General features: G+C 41.0%; 1 protein-coding gene and 1 long non-coding RNA gene across 5 annotated transcripts in view; one reads left to right on the top strand and one right to left on the bottom strand.

Annotated features, from left to right (window-relative positions):
* OSBPL1A (oxysterol binding protein like 1A) overlaps positions 1–23,904 on the top strand; it is a 76,692-nt gene extending 52,788 nt beyond the window's left edge. For 3 of the 4 annotated variants that reach the window (XM_053975139.1, XM_053975155.1, XM_053975149.1), the window contains exons 18-30: positions 1,663–1,819; positions 6,767–6,842; positions 8,395–8,529; positions 11,386–11,483; positions 12,178–12,360; positions 12,854–12,961; positions 13,053–13,142; positions 13,391–13,517; positions 16,756–16,872; positions 17,642–17,765; positions 19,466–19,556; positions 20,411–20,434; positions 22,738–23,904. In XM_053975139.1, the coding sequence (XP_053831114.1) occupies positions 1,663–1,819; positions 6,767–6,842; positions 8,395–8,529; positions 11,386–11,483; positions 12,178–12,360; positions 12,854–12,961; positions 13,053–13,142; positions 13,391–13,517; positions 16,756–16,872; positions 17,642–17,765; positions 19,466–19,556; positions 20,411–20,434; positions 22,738–22,840 (1,433 nt within the window). In that variant the 3' untranslated portion in view covers positions 22,841–23,904. The remainder of the gene's footprint in view (positions 1–1,662; positions 1,820–6,766; positions 6,843–8,394; positions 8,530–11,385; positions 11,484–12,177; positions 12,361–12,853; positions 12,962–13,052; positions 13,143–13,390; positions 13,518–16,755; positions 16,873–17,641; positions 17,766–19,465; positions 19,557–20,410; positions 20,435–22,737) is intronic. The other variant, XM_053975158.1, reaches the window with a different exon arrangement.
* LOC128806015 (uncharacterized) lies at positions 8,540–10,940 on the bottom strand. The gene is made up of 3 exons (XR_008436685.1): positions 10,663–10,940; positions 10,353–10,473; positions 8,540–8,725 (listed from the first exon to the last, which is right to left on the bottom strand). It is a non-coding gene; the product is annotated as an uncharacterized LOC128806015 (long non-coding RNA).
* Positions 23,905–26,379: the final 2,475 nt, after the last annotated feature.

The raw sequence follows: 26,379 nt of genomic DNA, 5'->3' as shown, positions 1-26,379 counted from the left end.
CTGGCTACCTGGGTTTAGGATCTCTGGACAAATCTGTATTTTATGTAACAAACTTGTCACAAGTAAAAATGCTTTTCCTTACCCTACTTGTTAAATATAGTACCTTCTAAACTAATGCTTTGATATGTTATGTCATAACTTGGCACAGAACTAGACTGACAAATTTGGGGAAAATTGTGAGAAGATTCTCTGGAGTGCCAGTCCACTTCTTTAACATATCCTGAGCACCAGCTGGCAGTTCTTTTCATTCCCTAGCAACTGGCTAAATTTCAGTACTGTCTTGATGAGGATAGGCATGGATGTTTTAAATGAAAGGTCTCCATTATGATTCTAGATCTCTCTCTCTAGAAGGGATGGAGACACTGTGACATAGCCCATGCATTTATCAGGATTCTGTCCTGTACCTGACCCTTATGTAATCTGGATGTGGTAGAAAGTCCTCCTATCTGTCTATATATATATGTATGTATGTATGTATATGCACACACCCTTTAGCAAAGCAATATACAATTTACGTGTTCTGGAGAAGCTACTGGCATAGCTTTTTAAAGACAAAACAAGAAAGCACCTGGCAGTAGGCAGCTGTGATATTCTTTTGGACTCTGAGATATTCTTTTGGACTCTGCTACTTCAGCAGATTTTGATTACTGGTTTTGAATTAGAACAAGTGTGTGAGAGAATGTCTAATTTTGCAATTATTTCTCTGGGGTTTTGCAGCCAAGAGCAACAGCATATGCTGGAATCAGTACTTAGCAGGAATAGCATCTACTGTAGATTGGGTCTACATTTTTCAGAATCAGTGAGGCTTGCATTAAGCTGTTTATAATTCAGTGTGGTACCTGGTTTCTGCTACAGAATTTTTCAAATGAGATAGAAGTGAGTTGTTCCCTCACTTCCTAGAACTTGCAATTGGATAATCCTTTGACAATCTTGTCAGCTTTGAAAGAAAACCTAACACAAAAATACAGCCTTTGCCAGGAAATTTGTACCTGCTGATTTGGGGCAAGACTGTCTCTTCTCCAGAGCTGGACAAACACTACCTGACCAAAACAGTGGTTGGAAAGGTTTTGCTGTTGATGTTTGGTTTAGTTTGAGATGTGATGTGGATTGTACTATTAACCTGCCTTCCACAGAACAAAGTTTATCTTGTTGATTGGCAAGCTTATCACTTAGACTTTGCTGGGACCTACGTAGTTGGTGTTATCTATATGATACATCCTCCTGTTCTTTGATACTTGTTCAGTGAGTTGGGAAGTGAAGGTTGGTGAACACCACTGAGAGTCTTAAGAGCTTAGACCTAACTGAAGAAGGAGTCATTATTCAAGGTACCTGTTTGTTTGGTAAAGTACTAGCATCTGTATGGCACTGGCACTTGTCCTAGGCAAGGTCAAGTAGCTTCAATTTAATAAATATGCCAGATTTTGGCTCAGTTTGGTAGAGGATTTTTAATGTTCTGTGGTCTTGCTTATTGTGCAATTTCTTTATGTCTAGATGCTGGGCTGCAGCGGTCTCTGGCAGTACTAGTTACTTACCAAATGGATGCTGTCATCAGGACACAGTAGGCTACTTAGGTTTCAGTTTTGTACAAGGCGGGGAGATCTGTTAGTGACTGAAGTCTAGCACAGGCGGTAGATTCATTAACATGCACCTGCTCTTTTGCAGATTCGGAATCTGAAAAATCATTAAGTGGGTTTGAAACAACAGCAGCCTACTCCTTAGAGGACAGCATGGATTCAAAAGATACAATAACTTCAAGCATGTCTGAAGAAAAGGTGTGTGGCAGTGGGGAGTCGCTGTCAAATGGAATCAAAAAACACAGGTAGGATGTTGTCCATTCTTAAAGCTAATATGCATTAATGGTAAGCGACCACGGGAATCTCTGAAAAGCTAACAGAAAACTTTTAAAACTTTGCTAGGGATGATTGACAAGTAACTGGTTGTGCTATGATTTTATAAAGACTGTTTTTCCAAGGTGTGCTTCTTTGCATCTTGATGTCCAATCCAAATAAGTAAAAAGAAAATATAATGTGCTGTTTAAAAATGGACACACTTGTTTTTTATTAGATCTTTTTGAAATCTATGTGGATTTTAATTCCTTTATTTATCTTTAATGACCTGTACCTCCTATTGCCTCTTTAATTTCGAGTTATTTGATCCTTCTGTTGGTATCAGGAATGAATGAAAAATATTGCTAGCCTGGCATCAGAAACTCAAATGTGAACAAAGGGAGTCTTATTCTAAAAGTCTCATCCATGTTTTATGTGCTTATTTTGTGTTGTCAAATGATCCATTTTTGTTTGTTTCCTTGCCGATAAAGGAGGACAATAGGTCTGGAGTTAATGAGATGTAACAGACACCACTATTCTCCAGTTTCAGTGAAAGGGCAATATAACATTTGTGCTACAAAGCCAGACTTCAACATGTTTCAAAGAGACTATTCTGGAAGTGTTTTGGATGTACAGGATGATGATGGGGATGCCACATTTCTGTAAAACCAGGAAAATAATATTTAATTTTACAAAAGGAAGCTAGATAGGGTTTAATTACTTAGTGTCTTGATAGTTAAATTGCAATGACTGTTGAAGTGAGTTGGTAGCATCAGACCTTTCATCAGCATCAGATGTTTCAAGAGTCAATCTGCACATATCTCATGCTAAACAAAGACTGAAGCAAATGAGGGCTTGGGTGGAGCAATGAGTGTTTTGGGGAGATAACATAAAGCAGCTGACTAAGCTTGTGTTGCTTTGCTCTTGTGCTGTTAGCAATGTGGTATTTATGGCCTTGGCTAAGTGCCTTCCCTAATTAGAGCAGGAAGTTCGGGAGTGGGGGAGGAAGCAGTAGGTGAAGGTGGACATCTGAATTGCCTTCACTGCTTTGGAAACAGTGAGGAGAGAGGATGCAGTACATAATAAACATGAAAATGATGGTGCATGTGCATGTTGACTTGCATTGTATTGAGGAGTTCAAACAGGAATTACTCTTCCATTTACTATAAAAAAGTTACTTGGAAACTTCTTGTAATGCTGCTGTCAGAACTGCAGGGAACAGGTGACTGGAGGAGCATTTCAGAGCTCCTGATTTTATAAAGAGTAATGAAAAGTAATAAACAAGTACATCTGCCTCAGTTGTTTCTCAGAGCAGCCTGTCTTCTAGTAGTAAAGAGAGCATAGGATGTTGGAGTAAAATGGGTGCATAAATTGGCTAATAATTTACTGCTAAAGAAAAGTGGAACCTTTTTTGAATTTATTTTGCATTTAGATAAGAATGTACGGCCTTATTTTATGTGACTAAACGACTATAGAATATATGGCTGTATTTTATGGGATTAAATGATTATAACAACAGTATAGGTTGAGCTGTAATGTTAGGCTTTTTTACCTGGCACTTTGGTGTCACACTGGGGGTTGTCCCCAAGTATATTGATGCAAACTGTTTCTCCCCAGAAGCTCAGACAATTTACACTTCACCTCCAAGAAAACCCTCTCAGGGGATGTAAAATGTATGGTATTTTTAGCCTCTTTTCTGAGGCTGTTGGTAGTAGCCACATTTGGCCTGGTACAGCATCTGTTTCGTGTGACTTCAGAACCTGCCTGGAGCTGCTGGCTCCAATTTGTGCTTGTTTTGTCTGGGGGCTAGTTCTAACTGTGTGCTTGTGGCCAAATAGGCACTGCCTGTGATCCCCACCTGGGTCTTTTTCAGAGCAAGAACTGTAACCTCTTGATGCTAGACTAAGTGAGGGATTCAGAATGTTTTCACATCACTTAATTCCATTCTTACACCCTTGAGTTTGCTTATAACTTTTACTTTTTTAAGTTCCATTTGTGTTAACCACATGGAAACAAGTTACTTAGAATATAGACCATATTAATTTATTTTGCTTAAAATCTTGATACCTTCAGATGAGTAGAGGTTCTGTACCTTTAGGTTGCACATGAGATTACCTAACACTGGTCAGTCCACACTTTAAGTAAGATTATTTCCTGTCTTCATCTAGACAATCTGAGCTCTAATCTGCGCCTCAGATATTATTTGAGTAGTTGAGAATTTGCCACGCAGAAGTGGAAGTTGGTTTTTGCTTGGCAAGGGGACCGTACACGCTTTGGGTTTGGAAATGTAGGAATAAATGTATTGGTTCTAAGGAATTAAAAGTGTTGGGAAGTACATCTAGAGATGGCAGATAGATGAAGCCAGAACCATGTATAATTTGCAGACTTAGTCTGGCTTTTTTTTTTTTTTTCAATGTTGTTTGCATTCTGATGATTGTTCACAGGGTTGAGAGTAGACTTAATTTTTGTTAAACTTCTTGGGAGAGGATTTGAGAGATAGAATAGTACTGTAAATAATCGGGAAGCCTTCAAATCACTTCTTTTTAAGAGAGATTTTTTTCATCTGAGCCAAACTTAAAAAAAAAAAAAAAGGCAAAAAATCCCTACCCCTCAAAAAAGTCCAAGCAAACCCCCAAAACCTCCAGTGCATAAAAATGTTCTGTATTAAGCACCAACATTTTACATCCACTTGTCTCTGCTGTTTCCTTCTTATTGCTAAATTTTGTTGTCAGCTTTCCCTTTGGTCCCTGCATTGGGGACCTTTCAGAATGCAAACACGTTTGTGTTCAACTTCATGGGAGCCAGGAGATTGTTTGTTCAGGTTGGCATGAAAAGCAAGTTAAATGTGCCTTTTTCACTCCATGTTTCTCCTTCCCCACAAGATTCCTGTAGCAGTTGATGTGTAATAGCTAATGCTTTGGGCAAGTGTTTTTGTTTAAGTAAAGGATCCTAAATACATCTCATCTGTTCTACTGCACAGAATTTCCAGCAGATGTTTTTGTCACTTAAAACTAAAATTAACTTCCTGAGTTGTTTTTGAAATTGACATCTGAAGGGAAATTGTTTTATTCAAAAACCATTTGTTTAATCAGAGGGAGTATGTCAAGGTTAGTAGGCCTCAAGTCTTGGCTGCCTGCTTTTTGTCCACATGTCCTTACTTGTCCCTGGGATCTTCCTTGGTGGCTTAAAACTGCTTTGTTTTTTCAGTGCACGTGTGTGTGTGCACGCGCGTGTGATCTAGAGGTTTGACTGCTATAGGCAACAAATACGGATGAGTGGCTGAAACTGAATGCCAACTTTTAAGTGATTAAACAAATTGAACAGAAGGGCAGATTAACTTAAATGAAAATGTAAGTTTTAGTATGTAAGGAAAGCAATTCTTTTGTATACTTCAGCAAACCAAGGGTTAATGTGCTTAACACGCAGAAGGGCTTAAACACAAATAGCCACTCTGCTGACTGCCTGCATTAAAGGATACACAGGAAAAACAAGTTAACATTACAAGTGAAGATAAGACTGAATAGTTGGTGGACACTGTCCTCTCCTGGACATATGTATCAAAACATCCACAGAAGTATTTTATACTTAATATTATTCAGGACGATCTGTTTCACAAAACATTTTTGACTCAGTGAAAAGCCAGAATAGGGAGTAAGTGGTGGTATGTTGGTCAATTAAAATAAATCCTCCTACCCACTCATCCTCTGCAGGGAAGCTGAGTGAAACAAGTCAGTGTGGGGCTTGTAGCTACTTGCTAACACTATAGTTTGCTACCATGAGGAGATCAGACATATGACTGGGTTTTTGATGGGATGGGGCTTGTTTGATTTTAAGGAACATTTTTTGGTTTTGTTCTTTCTGAAAACTGAAGCAGCAGCCCTGGTAAAGGTGTAGGGGAGGTAGCACAGCAAGTAGGGCTCCTGAAACAAACAATTTCGCCTGAGTATTTTTTTCCTAAAGGCAGTGTTTCTGTTTATCAGAAAGGTGGGGTGGAGAAGGAAGATACAGCCTGTTCACACTCTGGAAAAGATTGCTTTAGCTACCTTAAGCAGAGACAAGACAACTTTGGTTAGGAGTGCAACACAGTAATTTAGAGTTAACTGAACTTCAAAACTTAATTGGTTTATGCAGTTTGAGTGAGCTCTAGGTAATTTTATCTATTGATAAGAACAGAAAAATTGTGAATTTTGCTCATTGGCAATAGTATCGTGATCCAAAAATGGATTTGTGTTGTGGACAAAGGACTTTGACCAATATTTATGCTTTTCTAGAAGTAAATTGGATTGACAGTTGAGCTGGTCAGTAGCAGTAAGAAAACTGTGCTTGATTTCCCTTAAGGCTGAGAAATGCATGCTGTGTTCTCAGCCTAAATGCTGGTCCTTGAAAGTATGCTTATGACTTGTTTTTGGAAATGTCAGCCCCTTGTAGAACATGCTGCTCTGTTTGCTCTTCTTTAATGATGATGCTTTTTTCTATTGTTCCTGAGGGCTGGTTTTAATACAGGCCATAAATGTCATGGCACTTCATTGTCAGTATAAAGGTGGCTAGCAGAAAAACCCCAAAACAACCACACTGTTTTAACCCTGTTCAGACATAGTGAACATACTTGAGCACCTCTTCAGTTAACTTCCATTTGCTCAGAAAGACACACTTAAATATCTTAGTGGTGCCATTGTGAGAGCTGTTCTGAAGACTGCTGTAGGCATTCTTTTCCTCTGGTGTTATGCAAAATTTATGGTTCTGGTTTTGGAGAAATTCATGTTTCTATGCAGGTAAAACTGTTTAAGTGCTTCAAAGTAGCACTATCATTCCCCTTGGAGTTTTAATTTAAAAATTGGGAAACTGTTACTTTCATAAATGAGCATTTGCTTTTCTTAGTCATGGTTAGTATTGGAAAACTTTTCTTACTTCTGCTTTTTTCCCCCTCTTTCTTTCCACAGAACAAGCTTACCATCTCCAATGTTTTCCAGAAATGACTTCAGTATCTGGAGTATCTTAAGAAAATGCATTGGCATGGTAGGTAATCAGAAAGCTATGATAAAAAATGGGGAATTACTGTTTTATTGGAGGCCCAAATGAAAACTTGTTTGGGAGAAGAGGTCTTTTGTGTGTGGTTTTTTTCATTCGTTTATGGGGTTGGTTTGTTTGGTTTTTTAAAATTTTCTGCTTATGCTTTATTTGCTTTCACAAATTAAGAAGGTAGGACTTGGTCAGAGCAATATTCTTTCAGTAAAAGTGTCTTGACTTGAAACCTTTAAGTACTTAATGGGTTTTTTTTTTTAATTAATTTTGACTGTGGAAAAAACCAAAACAACCCCAGCAAAACAACCACTTTCATTTTGCTTTTGTCTCTTCCCCTTAGTATCTGAGTCTTCCCCCTTCCATGGTGTTACTGACCAGACGGTGGCCAGATCAGAGTTAGCTCCTTGACACCTAATCTGCTTTCAGCTAGGTGTGAATTGAGAAGAGCTCTTCTCTCCATTAGATCCTACAATAGGCTGAAAACACTTGCTGCTGATAAACCTCTGTCAGTCTCTAATGGTAGTCTACAGAAGGGAAAGTTTGTGGGTTTAGTTGCTGTTGTTTTCTCCTCCTCCCCTTGGTGTAGTTAGGAGCAGCATCAAGCAATGAGGTGTTGGAAATGCTGGGGAATGCCTGCGTCAGCAGCTCCAAGTCTCCCGAGTTGATGTGAAGTGTCTGAGGCTTCTCCCAGTGTCTTTAGTGGAAAAGTGTTACAAAATACAAAGAACAGATTGAAAGCCTGCCTTGCATAAGGTATGTGCAGGAAAAAAAGGGTCTTAATTCTGCTTTGCAGCAATTGCTGCAGAGAAGTTGTAGTTGTGGGGGGCAGCAGAACTTGTACCAAAGCATCTGCCAAGGCTCCTGGTGCCAGGTGCTGCTGTTATGGCTCAGGACGATGCTGTTTGTCTCACCCTTGGCCAGCAGTCATATTTACACCCTTTTAATTTGCTGCTGCAGGCAGTTTAAACCATTGCTGTGTTATGTATTCAGAGGGCATGCTTTTTAGAAATGGAGAGAGAAAACAAACACCATCCAAACTGTAGGGCTTAGGAATAAATTCTTATTCCTGTTACAAACTCCCTTTCTTCTTCAGAATACAAAATCCCTCTTTTTGCGCTTGTATCACCACGTTTCCTTGCCCTTTCTCATTCTCTTCCCCCTACTTGCCACCTGCCTCCAAAAAAGGATAATATGTTTAAGTAATTAGATGGTCTGTATCTATTTATGGAATAATAAATAACTTAGTCTTTCAAAGGGTCCTTAATACTTCTTTCCATTATTTCATCTCACCTTCTTAATGCATTCATTGATAGGAAGTTTGCTGTTTGGTTTTCTTTTTGTTTTAAAAGTAGCCTTAGCGCCAGCACAGCTCTGCTTATCGAGCTCATAAGGGTTTTGTCCTTTCAGTATTAGCAGAGCCAAGTCAAGCACATTGCATTAGCACTAAGCATCATTTATTTTCGTAATAAGCCAATTATACCTGGGTTACTGCGGGTCAGTGTATCTAATCATTCAGCTTGTAACACGAATTTCATTTGTGCATCAGGAGCTGTCGAAGATCACAATGCCGGTTATATTCAACGAGCCCCTGAGCTTCCTCCAGCGACTCACGGAGTACATGGAGCACACGTACCTCATCCACAAAGCCAGCTCACTTTCCAGCGCGACCGAGCGAATGCAGGTGCGTTGGCTTTGCTAGTTCATGTGAGCTCTTGGTGAAGGTTGTGGGATCTTTCTTCTTTATAGGTGGTCTCATTGTAGGAGGAACTCCTGTAACTTGCTGCATGTTGAGTTCTCTTATTTATTTACTAGTTTTGTTTATTGTCCTGGTTTTCACAGGGATGGAGTTCTGTTTCTTCCTAGAAGCTGGTATGGTGCTGTATTTTGGATTTAGAATGAGAATAATGCTGGTAACACACCGATGTTTTAGTTGTGCCTAAGCTGTGTTTACAGTAATTTAAAGACTTTTTGCTCCTTGTGTGCCACCCCACCAGTAAGGAGGCTGGGGGGGTGGCAGAGCTGGGACAGCCGGACCCAACTGTCCAGAGAGATATTCCATACCATATGGTGTCAAGCTTAGTACATAAACTAAGGGAAAAGCTGTCTGGGGAGCTGCTGCTCAGGGTCTGATGGGGCATCAGTCCCTGGGTGGTGAGCCATTGTGCTCTGCATTACTTGTGAAGATTATGATTCTTTTATCATTATTATTTTCCCTTGCTTTTCTGCCCTATTAAGGTACCTTTATCTCAATGCACTGATTTCACCTTTTTTATCCCCCCAGTCTATCCCCCATCCCATTTGGGTTGGGGAGAGGGGTGAGTGAGCAAATGTGTGGTGTTTATCCTACTGGGTTAAACCACAGCAGTCCTTCATGGCACCCCACAAGGAGCAGAGCTTGAAGGGTTGTGATAACAATGGATCTGACCAGAGCATAATAAAGCAAATTCATTATAAGCATTTATGATATTAGTTTGATAGTCTCTGGTTACAATGTTGATTTATTTGCGGCTGTGAATATTCTTGGAGCTGCGTCTCATCTAACTTGCAGTATATGCTCCCTGCTGTGCTGTTTATCACCTCTGGGGGCTGGGTTAAGGTTAACATTTTGTTGTACTTTGTAACACTGTCTTATGATAGGATAGAATTCCTGGTGCCTCTGAGCTGGTACTTGTACTCAGCATTGCCAGCATTTCCACACCTTGGGAGCCATCTGTAGGAAACCATTCATAGTTACACCTTTTCCCTTTTCTCATCAGACAGCCAATCCACATAGGAGATACCTTCTTCCATCATCCCCTTCTCCTCCAGGCTAATTAGCTCTTTAGAATTTCGAATATCATCAGGATATCAAATCCACTTGTTCCTTTGCTGCATCTCATTCATGTCTTTCAGGTCTTGTTTACAGTTAAACAACTATTTGTGGATACCACCCAGAGATCTGCCCCAGGGCTGTGAGTGTGTGTGTGGGATAGTATGGGTAAGCAGTGGGAAGCAGTGGGCTTCTCCAGTGTTTTGAAATTTCACTCCTAAGCAAGTGCAGAATCCTGAAAAATGAATAAAATGTTTGGAAAAAGTATGCTGTCACCCTTGCAATTCTAGAGTGACACAAATCACTGCAAGGTGCTGGGGCCTGGCCCAGGCCTAATGAGCCCTGCTCAACACTGTTCAGTACCCTCAAGGGGAAGAGAACACGTCCAGATCTGACAATAAAAAAAGGAGGCACTAGACCTACTCCAGCTCCTGTGTCTGGCACTGCTGCTGAACCTAAGAACCAACCTGTGCTGGTGTCAGTCACGCCTATACACAAGAGGAAGTGTTGGAAGCAAAAGTCAGCTCATTTAGTAAGGGATGGGGGAGTTTCTTCCAAGAAGGAGCAGGAGAAAGATGTAGATAAGGCAGGCTACTCTGAAGCAGGGCTGAAATGAGAGAACAGGAGAAAGAGGAGAGGTAGCTGCTGATAGGGAAGGAGGAAGGTGAAGAATTCATACATGAGGCAGTACCCACCCAATACCTGTCCCTGAGTGAGCTGTGAGATGCACAAAAAGATTTTGGCTGTCATCCAGGTGAACACGTTGTCACCAGCCTACTCCAATGCTGGGGTAATAACAGAGCCAGTAGTCTGGAACTGGAGGATAAGGAAGCTAATCAGGTAGGATCCCTTTTTAGGAACAGAGACAGTGACAGAGGGATTGGAAAAGTGACACAAGTCACTGTGGAGGTGACTCATGTCAGGTGTGAAGGAATGATATTCCTTCAAGGCCGATGTTATATGTTACCCAGACGAGTGGAGCACCTTGGAGAAAGGTATCAGTACCTGAGGGAAGTAGCCCTGCTGGAAGTGATTTATGATGACCTGGACAACAAGCAGCTATCCAGAGATGCACAGTAAGTCATGTGTATGTGACCCATGTGGTGGAAGTTTGTACAGAACCAGAACTGTCACAGTTTAAGCCCACAGGCAGCTTCAATGCTAGACAGCCACTTGCTCACCCTAATTCCCCCCACCTCCTCTATGGGATGGGGAATAGAACTGGGGGAGGGGGAGGGGGGGGAGGAGAAGAAATAATAATTTGAATATACAAAACAAGTGATTCACAGTGCAGTCACTCGCTGCCCACTGACAAATGCCCAGGCAGTTTCCAAGCAGCAGTAGCCCCCAGCCAGGTTTCTTTCCCCTCTAGGTTATTTACATACTGAACATGATGTCATATGGCATGGAATATCCCCTTGGTCAATGTGTCAGTTCTCCCAGCTGTGTCCCCTCACAATTTCTTGTTCCCCCCAGCCTGGTGGGGTGGTATAATAAGTTGAAAAGTCCTTGACTTTGTTGCTAGACATTGCTTAGCAACAACTAAAACATGAGTGAGTTATCAGTATCATTCTCATTCTATATCCAAAACAGCACTCTACCAGCTACTAGGGAGAAAATCAGCTCTATCCCAGCAGAAACCAGGAGACCTGTCTAGGAAAATATTTTGATATTCTGTAACACTATGGCTACTGTTGATTAACTGCGTGATCTTACTCTTCTGAGCAGTGTGTTGCTGCATTTGCTGTGTCTGCTGTAGCCTCGCAGTGGGAACGTACTGGGAAGCCATTCAACCCATTGCTTGGAGAGACCTATGAACTGATCAGGTAATGAACAGAGCTGCACTGGAGGGTGGTATTCCGTGGCAGAGATGTTTCATTAGATTTGTTAGCTGGCTTGCAGACTGCACTTCAGCTAATCAGCTTTTGGCCATTCTCCTAGCAGCTGCTGCAGATGCATGCAATGTGTGTGTTGATGTTCACCAATTCACCTTTCAGTGAAGAGAAACTACTTAACTTTTCAATTCGGAGCAGACAAATTAAATTTTCCAGGTTTAAAAGCAAGTTTTATCTACAAAATTTATTTTTTCCCTGAAACCTTATGAATGAAAAATGTGCATGGTACATAAGGAGAGTGTACAGGAGTGTTCAGAGTACCTAATAAGCAACATGAGTCTATTAAGGTGTAGCTGTACCTAAGGCAGATTTTTCTTTCAGTTAATATTTTGGCCTGTGTTTAGGTGAAGATTTAAGAAAGAGATAAGTATCAAAAGTAACTATATTGACTTATCAGATCTGGTAGTTCTTGTTCCTTTTTTATATTAAGTCCTTAGTTATTTAAAATGAGGATGTTCTATGTTTTAGTTGATCTTTTCGGTTTAGCCTAGGCTTTTAACTATGTCTTGCACTGAGCACAGCAACTATGCATGGGTCCAACTATCTCTTTCACCTCAGGAAAAACAACTGCAACTTCACTACACTTGATACATAGATACATGATTTGGTTATCTTTATTTTGCAGAGATGATCTTGGATTTAGACTTCTCTCAGAGCAAGTCAGCCATCATCCACCAATAAGTGCTTTCTATGCTGAAGGCTTAAATAATGATTTTGTGTTTCATGGATCAATTTATCCTAAACTCAAATTCTGGGGCAAGAGTGTGGAAGCAGAACCAAAAGGCACGATGACGTTGGAGCTTCTTGAGTAAGTGAATCAGTAATAATTGAAGGGGTACAGTGCCTAATCCTTGATAATTAGAGTGCATTAGAGTCTTGGGCTTAGGAACGGAGGTGTCCAACACCCACATCCCAAAGCTTGAGGGCAGATCACTTTGTGGGGAGACGGGATGGGAAGATGAAAAGAGCTACCATTGTTTCCCCATACATGCTGAATGCTGCTAATAGCACCAGTGGGGACCTGGGCCTGGATGTTCTCCAAGTGCCTGGACATCAGCTCTGCTAAAGCCAGCATGCCTGAGTCCTGTTGGCTTTCCTCATATCTTTCCATGCTAACAGTGCCTGCACCAACTTGACTGTTTTAAGGAACTGGTAAAACCAGTAGCAATAGGTTAATAAACTTCTTGGGTTTATTGACTTTCTGCCATGCCCATTTCAAGACTTGGGATGATGATGGCTTATTGAAGAACAGACATCCTGTACACAGATACAGTATTTTAATTTTTATTCCCTTCCCTTAGGCACAACGAAGCCTACACATGGACAAATCCTACATGCTGTGTGCATAACATTATTGTGGGCAAACTTTGGATTGAGCAGTATGGAAATGTGGAAATAACTAACCATAAGTAAGTTAAGAGTGTGAGCACTTTCACTTCTGGCAAGTTTGAAAAGGAAAAGCATTTGGAAGTAATTAGTGCTCTCTTGTTCTGCCTTTAGAACTGGTGAGAAATGTGTACTAAGCTTCAAGCCCTGCGGCCTCTTTGGGAAGGAGCTGCACAAAGTTGAAGGCTACATTCAGGACAAAAGGTAACAGCTAAATTCTAAATGGGAAACAAATGACTGCCCTTGGTTCTGCGGGGAGCTGTAGAACTGAATGCCTTTAACAGAGTCTATCAAGGGCACGAACCTGCAACAGCAGGGTTATGAATTCTGCAATACCAGTAATGGAGTTTTAAAGTTGTCCTCAAAAGTTCTTCTTTCACATATTTTTGTCAGAAATGGGGAAATAAATCTCTTTAAGCTCCTTTGTAAACTTAATCTCCTTTTTTTGACAGCAAAAAGAAACTCTGTGCATTGTATGGGAAGTGGACTGAGTGTTTGTACAGTGTTGACCCAGCTACATTTGAAGCTTACAAGAAAAATGACAAGAAAAATACAGAAGAGAAGAAAAGCAGTAAACAGGTATTAATCATGTAAAGAGTTGGGATCTCAAAAGCATGATAAGACAGCTAAATATTTTAGTAGCATTTAAGAACATTACGATTTCCTTCACTTATTTTCTCTTTCCTCGTAGGATACAAAACAGATTGGATGAGTACCAATATTAAGGGACAAAATGCTTTTTTTTTTCCTCTTGAATTTGTATTCAAACTTCCCAAAACTTAGTGTGATCTAAATACTGTCTAGTTCATTATCTGCCTCTTCCTCCAGAGTTACATGGAGGAAATAACATGTGCATTAGTTGGGCCATTTCTGATCATGTATGATAACATATTCTAGTGAGAGGATTTTGATTCTTAGAAGCAGGACAGATTAATTTCTTAACTTGATAGAAGATCATATTTCCCAGCTTTTACAAAGATTTTTTATTGCTTTCTATTACATTTTCACAACTGTAGAAGTGCTGGCAATTTTTTATTTTTCTTCACAATTGATTTTTTTTTTTCCTCTTGTGAAAAAACCTCACTCATAATTGTTCCAAACTTTTGGTCAGCTGTAAACTTTTTGTTTAGGATGAATGGTGATGGTGACAACATACAACCTGGTGAAGTACAGTCACTTGGATAGTAGTTTAAACAGAGATTATTCCCCTTTGGTTACTGCAGCCAGTTTTTTTGTTGTTTGTTTGTTTGTTTTTTGTTTGGGTGTTGATAGTTTTTGAAGAAATTTATGAAGAAAAGAGATGGAGAACTCTGACAGCACTTGTGCCTGTACAGGTTCAGATTGTTGCTGTATCTGAGCTTGCTCCAGTGTTTGTCATCAGGAGAGTGGTAAAGCACTGGGGATTGCTGCTTCTCTGGGAGTCTGACCTGGAGAACTCTAGGGAGAAGGAATAAAGAAAAACACACCCTGTGTCTTTGTTCAGCTGCCTGTTTGCATTTTCCAACAATGCTCAAGATGATTATTGCTTTTCGCTTTGAAATGCAGCATCCTGTTGCATAAAGCTCAAGCTGCAGTGTTGCTCTGACTCTAGGAAAATGCTTTTCCTACTTAATTAACAGAACTCTTTCTAGGTAGAAAACTGAAGGCTTTGTATGAACTAGGCTAGGTATGAACCAGGTAGTCTGTGCTGACTATGTACTCCCACTGACCCTTGTGTCTAAGGAATTGGTATAGTCTATGTTTCTGGGGCATTTAGGTGAGCCAAGTCTTGCGTATAATGTCTGGATGTGGTTTGTCCCTCCATGGTAGTGAAGGATTCATTTGGGCATGAAAGTACATGGCTTTTTAAACTTCTCATTAGAATTTTCAGATTTATGTAGTTGTTTTCCAGATACTACTTCTACTACTTAGTGCTACATTGCTACCAGTCAAGAAATGCTTCTGCCTTCCTTGAGGGAACCTGCTCGGATGAGAGTCCTTTTGCAACTTGCTCCAGATTTTCCCCTGAATCCCTTTCATTTTTATAGGAATAAAGCTTAGGGGAAAGTAATTTTTCAGGGAACTAGACAAGCCTTCATGTATGCAAAGATGATATTTTACTAATGTCAGAAGAGTTATAGTAGACCCACAGCTAGACCAGGATGGTTCTGCTCTGAATGAATGGGAGTCTTTTTTCAATCAAGATGAAGCATTTTGTGCAGAATTTTCAATGCAAATACATGGAAGAGAATAATGTAGGCAACAGCAACTGCCCTCACACATGCCTCATTTACAGACACGTCATTTATTGCTTTTGCAGGTCTTGCAGACCTTGCTTTTGCAGGTCTGTTAAATATCCTCACAGCAATATACTGAATACTTGAGTAGCACTGAGCATAAAATATGGATCATTGTGGCAAGAGCACATGAAAATCCACATTTTACCTATTCCTCTGTAATTCTTACGCTATCTTAAAGTCTTGTATCCAACAAGGCAGAAATTGCATTGTATTGTAGCCTTTCTATAAAAGGATTGGAGTTTGACAGTCTGATATTGAATTGACTTTGTTTTGATACAAGGATAATTTTCTGCTGTGTTCTGCTTCAAATTCTCAATTTCTGAAGAACTGATCAGGATCATTTAAAGAACAGAATGACGGGTTGCCAGCACAGTTCAGATACAGCCAACTAAAAGCCCTGTTTGTCTTCCTAAGAGCTGAGGAGCTGAACCTGGTCTGCATATTGTTCTGCTGACTGTTCATTATTAAAAGCATGGTGAAGGGCTCCTCAGTGAAGCAGAATCCTTTCTACTACTGATTTTCTTGGAAGCATAACACGTGAATCATCTCAGAGGACAACTGAGTGCATGTTGGGTACTGGATGTTTTCAGTATCATCTGATGCAACCATGGGAGAGCAAAGCTTATTAGCAGCAGGTTTAAAGCTGCTGGCCTATAGCCAAAGTATTTAAAACATTAGTTGCCTTTAAGTTCGGCTTTAATCTCCAGTGATCTCTGAAACGTGCTGCTGTTTTTAGCTGTGATTGTGACACCAATTCTTGGGAGAGCCTTATTCATTGTCCAGCATGGCTTTAGTTCAATCTTCCAGCATCTGCTTCTGTGGTGGTATTAATGTCAGCAGCATCAGAGCCCAGCTGCTTTAAAGCTGTGTGTAAGAAGGGAAATGGTTTTGATCTAGTTCAGGTCATACCTACACTGTGATCACCAGTTACTCTCCTGCCCCAGTAACCTTCTGTGGAGTTTTTTACTTTCTGGGAAAAACATTTCACAGTCCTGTGGCTACAGCTGCCTCAAGGTTGCATGTGTCACCCTTCATACCCTTTCCAGAAGCTGTAGCTAATTTAGGATATTAATTTCACATTTGCAGTTTGCCACTTAGGGCTTTTTGTTGTGTACAAACTGGGCAGCATCTGCATTATGTGCTGGCATTTCTTTGTTGTGGAAGGATGAGGAATGTGGCTTCCATTCTTCACCTTTAATGATGCAGTAGTGGAGTTAAGTATCAGGCATGAAAATGCTTGTACTTGAGGAAACAGAACATTGTTGAGTTGGAAAAACTGACATTTCTTAGCACTTGAACATCCAGCTTACATCTACAAAGATGTTGATGCAAGAAACTGTTGATAGTGTTCCATTGGGAGGGAATTGGGAGTATGTGTGCTATGTTAATGCCTCAATCCTTGACAAGAAGTTTCTTTGCTGAAATTACTCAGCTTTAGTCAAGGAAATAATTTTCTGTAAGTTCCAGTATTGGAATGATCGGTTGTAAATGGTTCATGACTTCAAAGAACCGCTCTTTTCTTTCTGTGCTGCCTTTAGGTGGGCAATACTGAGGAATCAGATGAGATGCCGTTGCCTGACTCTGAGAGTGTGTATGTTATTCCTGGAAGTGTTTTGCTATGGAAGATAACTCCAAGACCTCCAAATTCAGCACAGGTCAGCTATGCTTCTCCTTATTTAAAGTGTGTGCTATCCTGTTACTCTGTATGGTTTACACAAAGCACATCCATTTGTTGTCTTTGTCATTAGCAAGTCTAAATTTGCCTGTTTATTGTAACAAGCCTCCCCACCACAACTGTAACTTTCTAATGTGGGGTTGGAAGTACAACTGCCACAGGGATCAATTTAGGATTTGTGGAATTTCTCTGGAAAATGGGATGCTTCATGTAGATAGTGGCATGAGGCCTTTCCCCACTTCTTCTGTCCACCCTGTTTCCCCGACTGAGGCACCAGCCTTGTAAGAAATCACACTGAAGGGTTTTATTAGAGGCCAGACATTTCCAAGGACAGACCTGCATGGCACAAGTTGGTGTGTGAAGGGCTGCAAAGCTGGAGAACCACTAGGCAGAAAACAAGGGTATTATGTTCAGCTGAGAAGACAAAGAATTGGTACAGAAAAGATGCGTTAATCAATGGGGAAATCTCTCTACAGAGATAGAGAAAATACCAGTAGGACTGGAAAAAGAAGATAAGAGAAATAGTGCACTGAGTAATTGGATGCTGGCCTCCTTAAACAGAAACAGCAAGGATCACCTACACTGCCTGACAGTGCAGATTTGCTGGTATCTTGAGCAATCCTATATTGACTGATTAAGTAATACAAAAGCACTTGGATGTTTGTTTTTAGACAGCAGTTTCCTTTTGTATTAACAGAGTACCTAGAGGTGTTGTAAAATCACCTTTCTTCCTTTTCTCTGAATTTCAGATGTATAATTTTACAAGCTTTGCTATGGCTTTGAACGAGTTGGACAAAGAAATGGAGAGTGTCATTCCCAAAACTGACTGCCGGCTACGACCAGATATCAGAGCTATGGAAAATGGAGAAATAGGTAACTTCAGTTATGGGCAAAGGTGGTTTTATTTTTTCTTAAACCTGAGGGACTAGAGAAAAAGTTCTTAGATGAACAGCTAGAGGAAGTAGTTCCCCATGCATTCCTCCATGATGCCAGGCAGTAACTCTTTAACACAACCCTCTGCAGGCTGTGTTGAGCTTCTGGTGTCACCCACCCGTAGAGGGGATGGTTGGGATGGAGGTAATCTTCTTCAGTGACCTGTATCTGCTGCTGTGGTTTAGACTGGTGACCAAAGTGGTGTTGACAAACAATATCTGCAGAGTCTTAAGGAAATACTTGTGAACTTTTCAGTTTGTCTGTTTCCATCTGATGCAGAGGAAGTGTTTTGTTGTGCCAGTTCTGAGAATTGCAGTCAAAAGTATTGAAGTGAAACTGCAATGCCAAAAAATACACTTGATGCAAAATTATACTTCATTGGGAGTTGAACACTTCTGCTGTCCTAAAATAGTGAATTAGAAATACATGATGAGACTTCCAGTGAATAGGAGTAGTGTGCTTTTAGACTAATATTAAAGCAGGATGGTGAGCTTTGTAGACTAACAGTATGGGGACTCTCATTTTCTCTGGCTTGCTAATTGATTGGGTTAAGTCATGAAACCCTGATTTGGTTTCAGCTGTATAAGAGGGCAAAAACTGTAAGTAATTCTGGTAAGTAGTCTGAGATCTAGCAATAAAAACCAGTGTCATGGTGTAACACAGTGCAGTAGTGCAGTTTTCCTTCTTTTTACTCAGAAGCTGATAACCATTTCTTTGAGGCTTCTAAAACAGATCACTGAATTCCCACAACCACTCTCTCCTGCCTGTACAACTGTTATGTGGCCAAGATGATGGATATATTTGGTTCAGAGCATCCCCAGTAATTAATTTGTCTGTTTAAAGAGTAAATAACTATACTGTTAGCAACAGACCATATTCCTTCATGATACACTAGCAGCGTGAAGTTTGTAGCAGCTAATAATACACAGTGGGTTAGTAGCTGAAAGGGAATGGCTGATAGAAATAGTTAAGAGAATCATTCTTGGAAAACTTGTGTATGAAATGCTTTTAGAGGATTCAGGAAAGTGGGATTGACTTTCATCTAATCTGCTTCTGAGTCTGACTTACTCCTCACACCTTCTGATCACCCTTTCTGGCAAAGAGAAGCAACTGCTCTGCTTGTTTGGGATGCTACATTAGTGTGTTACCAAAAAAAATGAAGGGATACTGCAGAGAGACAATTCTTTGTGATTTGGAAATAAGCATTCCAAACCTCTGGTGGTGAGGAACTAGGTGCTAGTAGCAACTTAACCCAAAACTCTACAAGAAGCAGGTAGCCCAATTTCTGAAATAAATTAATCGTATCTTCAGTTTCCCTACTGAAATAAATTCTGCATATGCCACGTCCCTTAGCTCACATTTGCTGTCATGTAGACACATTTCCAGGGTCCTCAGGCCATGGATTAATATATATTTCAGTCTTAAATACTAGGATGCCACTGGCTGATCTGTGCCACAGCTGGCCTGGCTTTGCTCTTAGACTAAACCAGTAACCTTCAGTGTTCAGTAGAAGCCTTTTTAAATGGACATTTTTTACTACTGCCTGTTATTTACTTTCTGGGTCAGATGAAGTAATGTCCCTGTTTTATATATTGTGCTTTAACATCTTCCGTATTTTTGTGTATTTTTATTCCTTCAAGATCTGGCTAGTGAAGAAAAGAAAAGGCTAGAAGAAAAACAGAGGACTGCCCGCAAAAATCGTTCAAAGTCAGAGGAAGACTGGAAGACGAGGTTGGTGCCCTTGCCTCTGTGTGTGTGTAGTTACATAAAGGCTTTGAACATTCAAGTTAAGTGGCAGTCTCCACTGGTGACATGCAGTGAGTGTTTTGTCAGCATGAAGAGCAGACAGCATCAGGTCTGCAGTGCCACTGTTGTGTTTGCAGACTCAGTCCCAGTGGGATGTAACACTTCCAGAGGGAAGCACCAGGCTTGCTCTTGGTTCCTTCCCTCACTGCTTGCACACCCATATGCAAACACTAACTATTGTCTTCTCTGAGTACTTCTTGGTTCTGACATGACAAAGATGTTACCTCTGACGGTTGCTTGTAAGGACTGTTGTTGCTGGTTAATTTATAATTGCCTCAAATTATAAAGAGGAAATGCTCCCTCCTTGTGAGCTTGCCCTTGACTTCTCAGCCCCATGGCTCTGTGCTGACAATGCTGTTCTCAAAGTTTATCACCCAGTTATCCAAGACCCTGCCTTCTTATGGAGGGGACCCCTAACTAGAAAAGAGGAGCTAAGGGAAAAGCTAGCATACAAAGGACCTGCTAGTGTTAGGGATTTTTTGGGGGGTTTTCTTTAAACTGTGAGGAGTTGGCTGGGAGCTCTTACACACAAGCTGAGAAGAAACTGTGAAAACCTGATCCAATGAATCTAGTTTGACCAAAGTCTGTTTAAAAGCATAGTAGTGAGTTGGCATTATCTTCTCAGAAAAAGCAACAGTAGGGCTAAACTTTAAGTAAGCAAGATTCCTCTCTTCTCTATTATTAATAGCGTCAAACACTTGGGATTAAATATCTTTAAAAATGTTTGTAAAAATAAATTACGTTTTTCTTTTTTTTTTTTTTTTTTTTTTGAAATGAAGTCACCCATCATCCCAAAACCCCAGGTTTGGACATGTCTGCCTTTGTATTTTTCCTGTGCCTGCTCTCCTGAAGTGTTTGGGTTTGTTTGCATAGAGACTGATGGAGAATAACATCTTTGTAAAGCTTCTACGTGCTGGACAGCCTTGCACCTTTCGCTTCCTTTCCTGAATTCAGAGTGTTTCTAGCTCTCACCAGGTGTTTTCAAACCTGGGATAGTTACACAGTATTCTTCCAGGTACCTGAAGTAGCTTAAAAGTAGCCCTAAGCACCTGAGGCTGGAAATTGGGATTCTCAAGAGGTGATTGATGTTGAACACTTAATATTTTAGATGCTGACGGTTAATCTTAAGTCTTGAGTAAAAATATTTAATTCAGTTCTGAAATACAGCAGTGGTCTCTTAATTTTGATGCAGTCTGTCCCATCTTCCCCACAGCACTGACTGGTTTAGATCTTACATGTCTCTCAGACTTAGTTCTTCCCATTGCCTTTTCCCTTCCTATTGAAGTAGGTGGTCACTGGAGGAGGGGCACTCTGTCCTGACCTGTACAAGTGTTGAGGACACACTAATGAGCTGTGGGGTAGTAGAATTTCTTAATCTGAGAGGTGAGCTCACTGTACTTATAGCTCTGTCTCACAGCAAATGTTTGGCTTTAGCTCTGAAATGAGCTGCTGTCACCAGTGAACTGCACACCTAAGCCGATCCATACACCTCTTATTTAGGAATAGCTGACTCCTCCTGTGGGAGGTGAAGCAGGAGTGAGCTGTGTACAGTACCAGGGGTGAATGACTTCTGTTGACTTCAGTTAACCTAACCAGGGCAGCAGGAAAACCATTGGAGTGTTCACCTATTCAGTTACTCCCAAGGCATTTCTTGCACAAGGCATTTCTTCCAGCACAGCTCTCTCGAGTCCTTTGAGCCAAGCAAGACTTGCCTGTTAGCTGCCCTGCTTTACAGCATAACCCTGCAGTACTGGTGGCCTTTAGGCTTTTGCCTTTTAAAGAGTTCAAGTCATATTTGGTTCAAATGTGCTTTTTCTCTTCTGAAACATTATGGTGCTGGAGAAGGGAGGAGCAGAGTTAAACAGGCTGCCTTGCAGACAGATCATTTACTTAAGTGAGTGTGGTCACTACAGTGAGTCACACAAAGAAACACTGCCTTCTGCGGTCAGTGAGATGGTGAAAGGAAGCTGTGGAGCACATTACCACAGCAACAGCTTCTACCAAGCTGGCTTGTGCCATAAATGTGGCTTGGCAAATTACAGAAGGAAGTTAAAATGCTTGAGGTCTGGTACTGTGCGCTGTTGAGGCACAAGATTGAGAAACTGGGCCAAACAGAAAGTGGCATTCATTGTGTGCTGTATGGTGCCTCCAGATTAAGCAGGAGGAGAAAAGAAAGGAAAGAAAGCAGGTGCTCAACATCAGTGTTTCTATTAATAACAAGCTTAGTAAAAGCTTGCAAGTGTTCCATGCAGATGGAATCAGCTTTCTGGGCATTCAGATTGAGTCTCCTGCTGCCAACAGTGTAACACAACATAGTTAACTTGTAATAATCCAGAACTCTTCCTGCAGCCTGTGGATGATGTTTCATGCTCACTGAGGGTAGCTGGCACACTTGTTCCGAGTTACCTGCTGGTCAAACCAAAGGGAAGGAAGCAAATGCACAGGCAGTGGAAACAAGGACGAGTCACCTGGGAAGACTAGAGAGATGAGTTATATAGGGATGGGGTAAGGAAGGCCAAGGCAAAGCATGCAAAAAAAAAAAAAAAAAAAAAAAAATAACACAAAGGGCTTCTAAAGATATGTTAACCAGAAAAGAAAGGTCAAAGAAGGTGATGGTTTTTAAGGTGCTTTCCAACCCCAGTCACTCTACAATTCTATAATGAAGTGCATTGCAAAACAAGGCTTTAAAAAAATAAGGGGTAGTCTAGATCCAGGAATATTTGTTTTCAGGACTGCAGTGCTTGTGGTGTTTACATGTCTTGTAAAAACTATTACTGCTTGTGCATGCCAGAATGGTTTTTCAAAACTGCTTTGAAATAAAGCTGTATCTGTTCTTTCTAACGCAGTAATCTTGGCAGCTTCAAATGGCAAAACTCTGGTGTCAGTAATTCCATCTCAGAGATGTTTAAGCAGTGTTGCAAATGGGGAAATGTAGTCACTGATGATGATTTTAAACTCACTTACAAATTTAAAACCAAGAGGACTCCTGCAACAATTATTTTGTGTTGTGTATTTTATAGCATCTGTTGAAGATGCAGCAAAGCAGTTCTGAACTCGTACAAGTGAGTCTTAATAGCTTACTAACATGCTGTGTGTTTCCTTGCAGATGGTTCCACCAAGGCCCCAATCCCCACACTGGTACACAGGACTGGCTTTACTCTGGCAACTACTGGGACAGAAACTACTTTAACTTGCCTGATATTTATTAAAATGCAGTAAGGAGCCTCTGACTGATACAACTAAGTCTTAATCTGTTTTAATGTTTTCCCTTGTTCTACTTAATCTCCTGAAAATACTGACGCGTTATCAAACAGAATATTAAGCATCTCTGCAATAAATCTGGTGGTACATGGTCTGCAGTCCTAAAGGTAGGGGAATAACTTTTCTGGCTGATGGTGGGTCCTGCATGGACAAAGTTGCTGTGGTTTCAAGCTGCCCTGAGTACACCTATATTAGGTTGTGGTGTATGAGGAATAGAACACCTTCAGCTGTTCTGTGAATACTTTATTTTGTAGATAACATTGGCACAAGTAAAATTGGTTTTATTTATTGTGACATGGGAATGTTTAAAAAGCACACAAAGTAATTGCAATATTCTGCTCTTAAATGAAGAAAAGGGTGTCACTTCTGTAAAGATGTAATTTTTCATAAAGTGACTTTCCTTTTGCTAAAGTAATTCCCTTGAAGCCTGAGCTCTGCTCAGGAGATTCCAGACGTGTTCCCATCTCTGGAGCAGTATTGCAGTTGTTTAAGCTGGTAACATTACTCAGAGGTTATTTATTCCATGTTTTGTGCAGTGTGTTTTGAATTTTGCTCTCCTGTTTTGCTACCAACCTTATGATTTAAGGAATTAAGAGCCATTTAAATATCTACAGATTTGATTTGAACTGCACACTAGTAACAGGTTTTAAAAGAATCTGTTTCATGCACTAGAAGTTCCGGTGCCCAGCACCACTGCAAGAACCTAATCAGTCCAGGAATGACCTGGAACATGGCAGGGGGACAGGACTGTGTCTGTACTGTGCAAACTCCCTGCGAGGAAGTCTTGTGCATTTCAAAGGTAGTACAGCACCTCAGTGAGGCCTCCTGTGCACACAGCTGCTTTACCCCTTTTCAGTGGGGTGCATTCAATCTTAGTCTGTTTATACTGAACTGTGTACAGAGCTTCTAGAGGGCAAGCTGCTCTTTGTACAGTATTTTAACTGCTGTCTGGAGGTTAGTGTTAATTGAATAATTTAATTGCTACTAAATAAAGGCTTCGAAACTTCTTGCATCTAGTCTAAAGTGAGTGGTGTTCAACAGTGCTGACCCCTTCCGAGGAAGCCTCATCGAAAACCTGCTGCAGTGAGGACAAGGTAGTATGTTTCTCTGTGCTCCAGGGACCTCTCTTCTCCCTAAGCAAGGAGGAGTCTCTTTCTAGGGGGTGGGGAGGGCTGGGGAACAGAGCTTCCTGCAGCTTGAGCTTTGAGTGGACTACTGAAACTGTTAATAAGGCAATGAGATGCTTTCTATTTTTATTCTAGGCACTTCTCGCATTACTCAGGTCCTGATGCTGAGACATATTTGCATAGATAAGGGAAAGCTTTTTCCTTGGCAGCCTTTCCTGTGAGAGGCCAGCTCTCACAGTGACCAGTAGATGCAGGAGTTTAATACCTGTTCTATCTGTAGGAAGCCTCTACTCTGGCCAGACCTTCTTGAAATCTGTCTTGACTGCTATGCAGCTTCCAGGTGTGAGTCTGAGTTCCGCAGAAGCAGCCTGGCGGTTGGGCCAGTGCAGGTCACACAGAACTGAAAGCAAAGGAAGCAAAACATTTAGTTCCTGCCTGCTCCCCATGACTACACCATGTCAGCACAGTGAAAGGCTGGGTGGCTCCTCACTGGAACAGCTCCAGCAGATGTGGCAATGGACACAGTTCACACAAAGCTAACATTGGGGATGTTCAACATGGGAATGTAGTTCTAATTGCTGGTGCTTTATTTTGAGCATTTGCTTAACATAATTTGATTTATTGCAATGTAAACTCCATCCATCCTGACTGTTTCCTGAAGTGCAAACAGCCTCACTTCTCTACCAGTTTAAAAACTAACATGAACTCAGGCAAGTGTAGAAGAACTACTTTAGGTGCTGCCTAAATGCACTCCAGGGAGAGGGTATTTTGCCTCATTCTGAATAGTACACAAATGCTAAAAGTTCACGCTACCAGGCAAAATGATGCTTATAAATATGAGGTTTAAAATGTGGTTCTTTCAGACTAAAATCAGAGCAGGACTTGCAAACAATAACAAGCAGAGGAAGGTAGTGTGGGTGTGTTATATAGGACAACTAGTTTAACCAATCATCTCTATTTTATTTTGAAAAGGGATAAATTAAGTTTCCAGTAGTAAAACCCAAACAGTAGCATGTTCCTATGTAGGAAGCAAGCACTGTTCTTCAGTACCCTGCTCTGTGCATGGGGTCTGATGTAATGGTAAGCTGTCCTTGCAGTACTGTAACTTTCTGCAGCACTTACTCTTGTGTGCTACTGCCAGCTGGTCTTTGCAGACGTTACATCAGCCAGAGGGATGGCAACTGGGAAAACACTGGCTGTGCATGGCTTATCTGCACATTCAGCTGCAGAATTAGAACCAGGGCTTGCTGATTTCTCATCAGGGAATGTAGTGGATCTCCTCCTTGCACCGGCATCTGGCTGTCCAAACACGGCATGGGTAGAAACAGGTTTATAGTCCTGTGTGTTTTGACCATCAGAGCTCACTAGAACAAAAAGTGGAGAATTTCCCAACTTCATTTTTCTTGCATCACATAATTTGGACCAGGTGTTTGTGACAGCTGACTGTACTGTTAATCTTTTCCCCTGGAAAAGCTGAGCATTGCCCAGGAATAAGGACTCCCACCTCCAGCAGGACAAAGGCTTCATGGTAATTTTTACCTTGTCTCAACTAAGTTAGACAACAGAAAGTCCATAGATTAGAGTGTGGCGGATGTCCCAGGCAACTGAGGCTAAAAAGACAGAAACAATTGTTGGAATCAGGAGCAGTTAGTTCCAGTCATATTGTAAATCTTTATGTCTTAAACAAACACATCTAGACCTAGGGAAAGCAAGCATGATACAGAAGGGATCTGGGACAGAAACACCATTTGTTATGTGGGTGACAAACATCTGCAACCTAGAAAATAAAATGTTGTCAGAGCAGAAGCTATTTTGTCTGGTATTTCTGAAACTGAACTTTGACAAACTTGCCTAAAAGTTTAGGTTTTTTACAAAAAGCCACTGTTAATCTAGAAATCTACCTAAGCACAACCCTCCTTTACAAAAGGCTCTGCTGTTCCAGGGAGAGTGGGGGCAGGACAGCTCCATGCTGGAGGATTTCTCCAGCTGGGCAAGGGCCGAGCTGGTCACATGCTACCACAGGGAAGAGATGCTGGTGAACCTCACCTAGAAAGATGGGCACCAGTTGTCCTGCTCTTTGTGGAAGGATGGCTGCAGAAACTCATCAAGTCCAGCCACCACAGGCAACCACCACCATTTTTTCCCTAAATGGAAAAACTTAGGTCACTGCTGGAATAAATGATCTTTTAGTCGAGGAGAATCAAAACTAGGGCTCCAACTAGTCACCTTTCCTTAGCCACAGGGCACATGGATTACATCTTAGGTCCCTAACACCTGCTTCAGAAAATATAGGTTTTGAGCAAGATCATTTGGCATCCATGGACACTTTCCCATCATTCTTACCTACCTCTTTGCCTTCA

Source organism: Vidua macroura, chromosome 1 (genome assembly GCF_024509145.1).
Source record: "Vidua macroura isolate BioBank_ID:100142 chromosome 1, ASM2450914v1, whole genome shotgun sequence".
NCBI lineage: Eukaryota > Metazoa > Chordata > Aves > Passeriformes > Viduidae > Vidua > Vidua macroura.
This window is presented reverse-complemented; position numbering and strand designations above follow the sequence as displayed.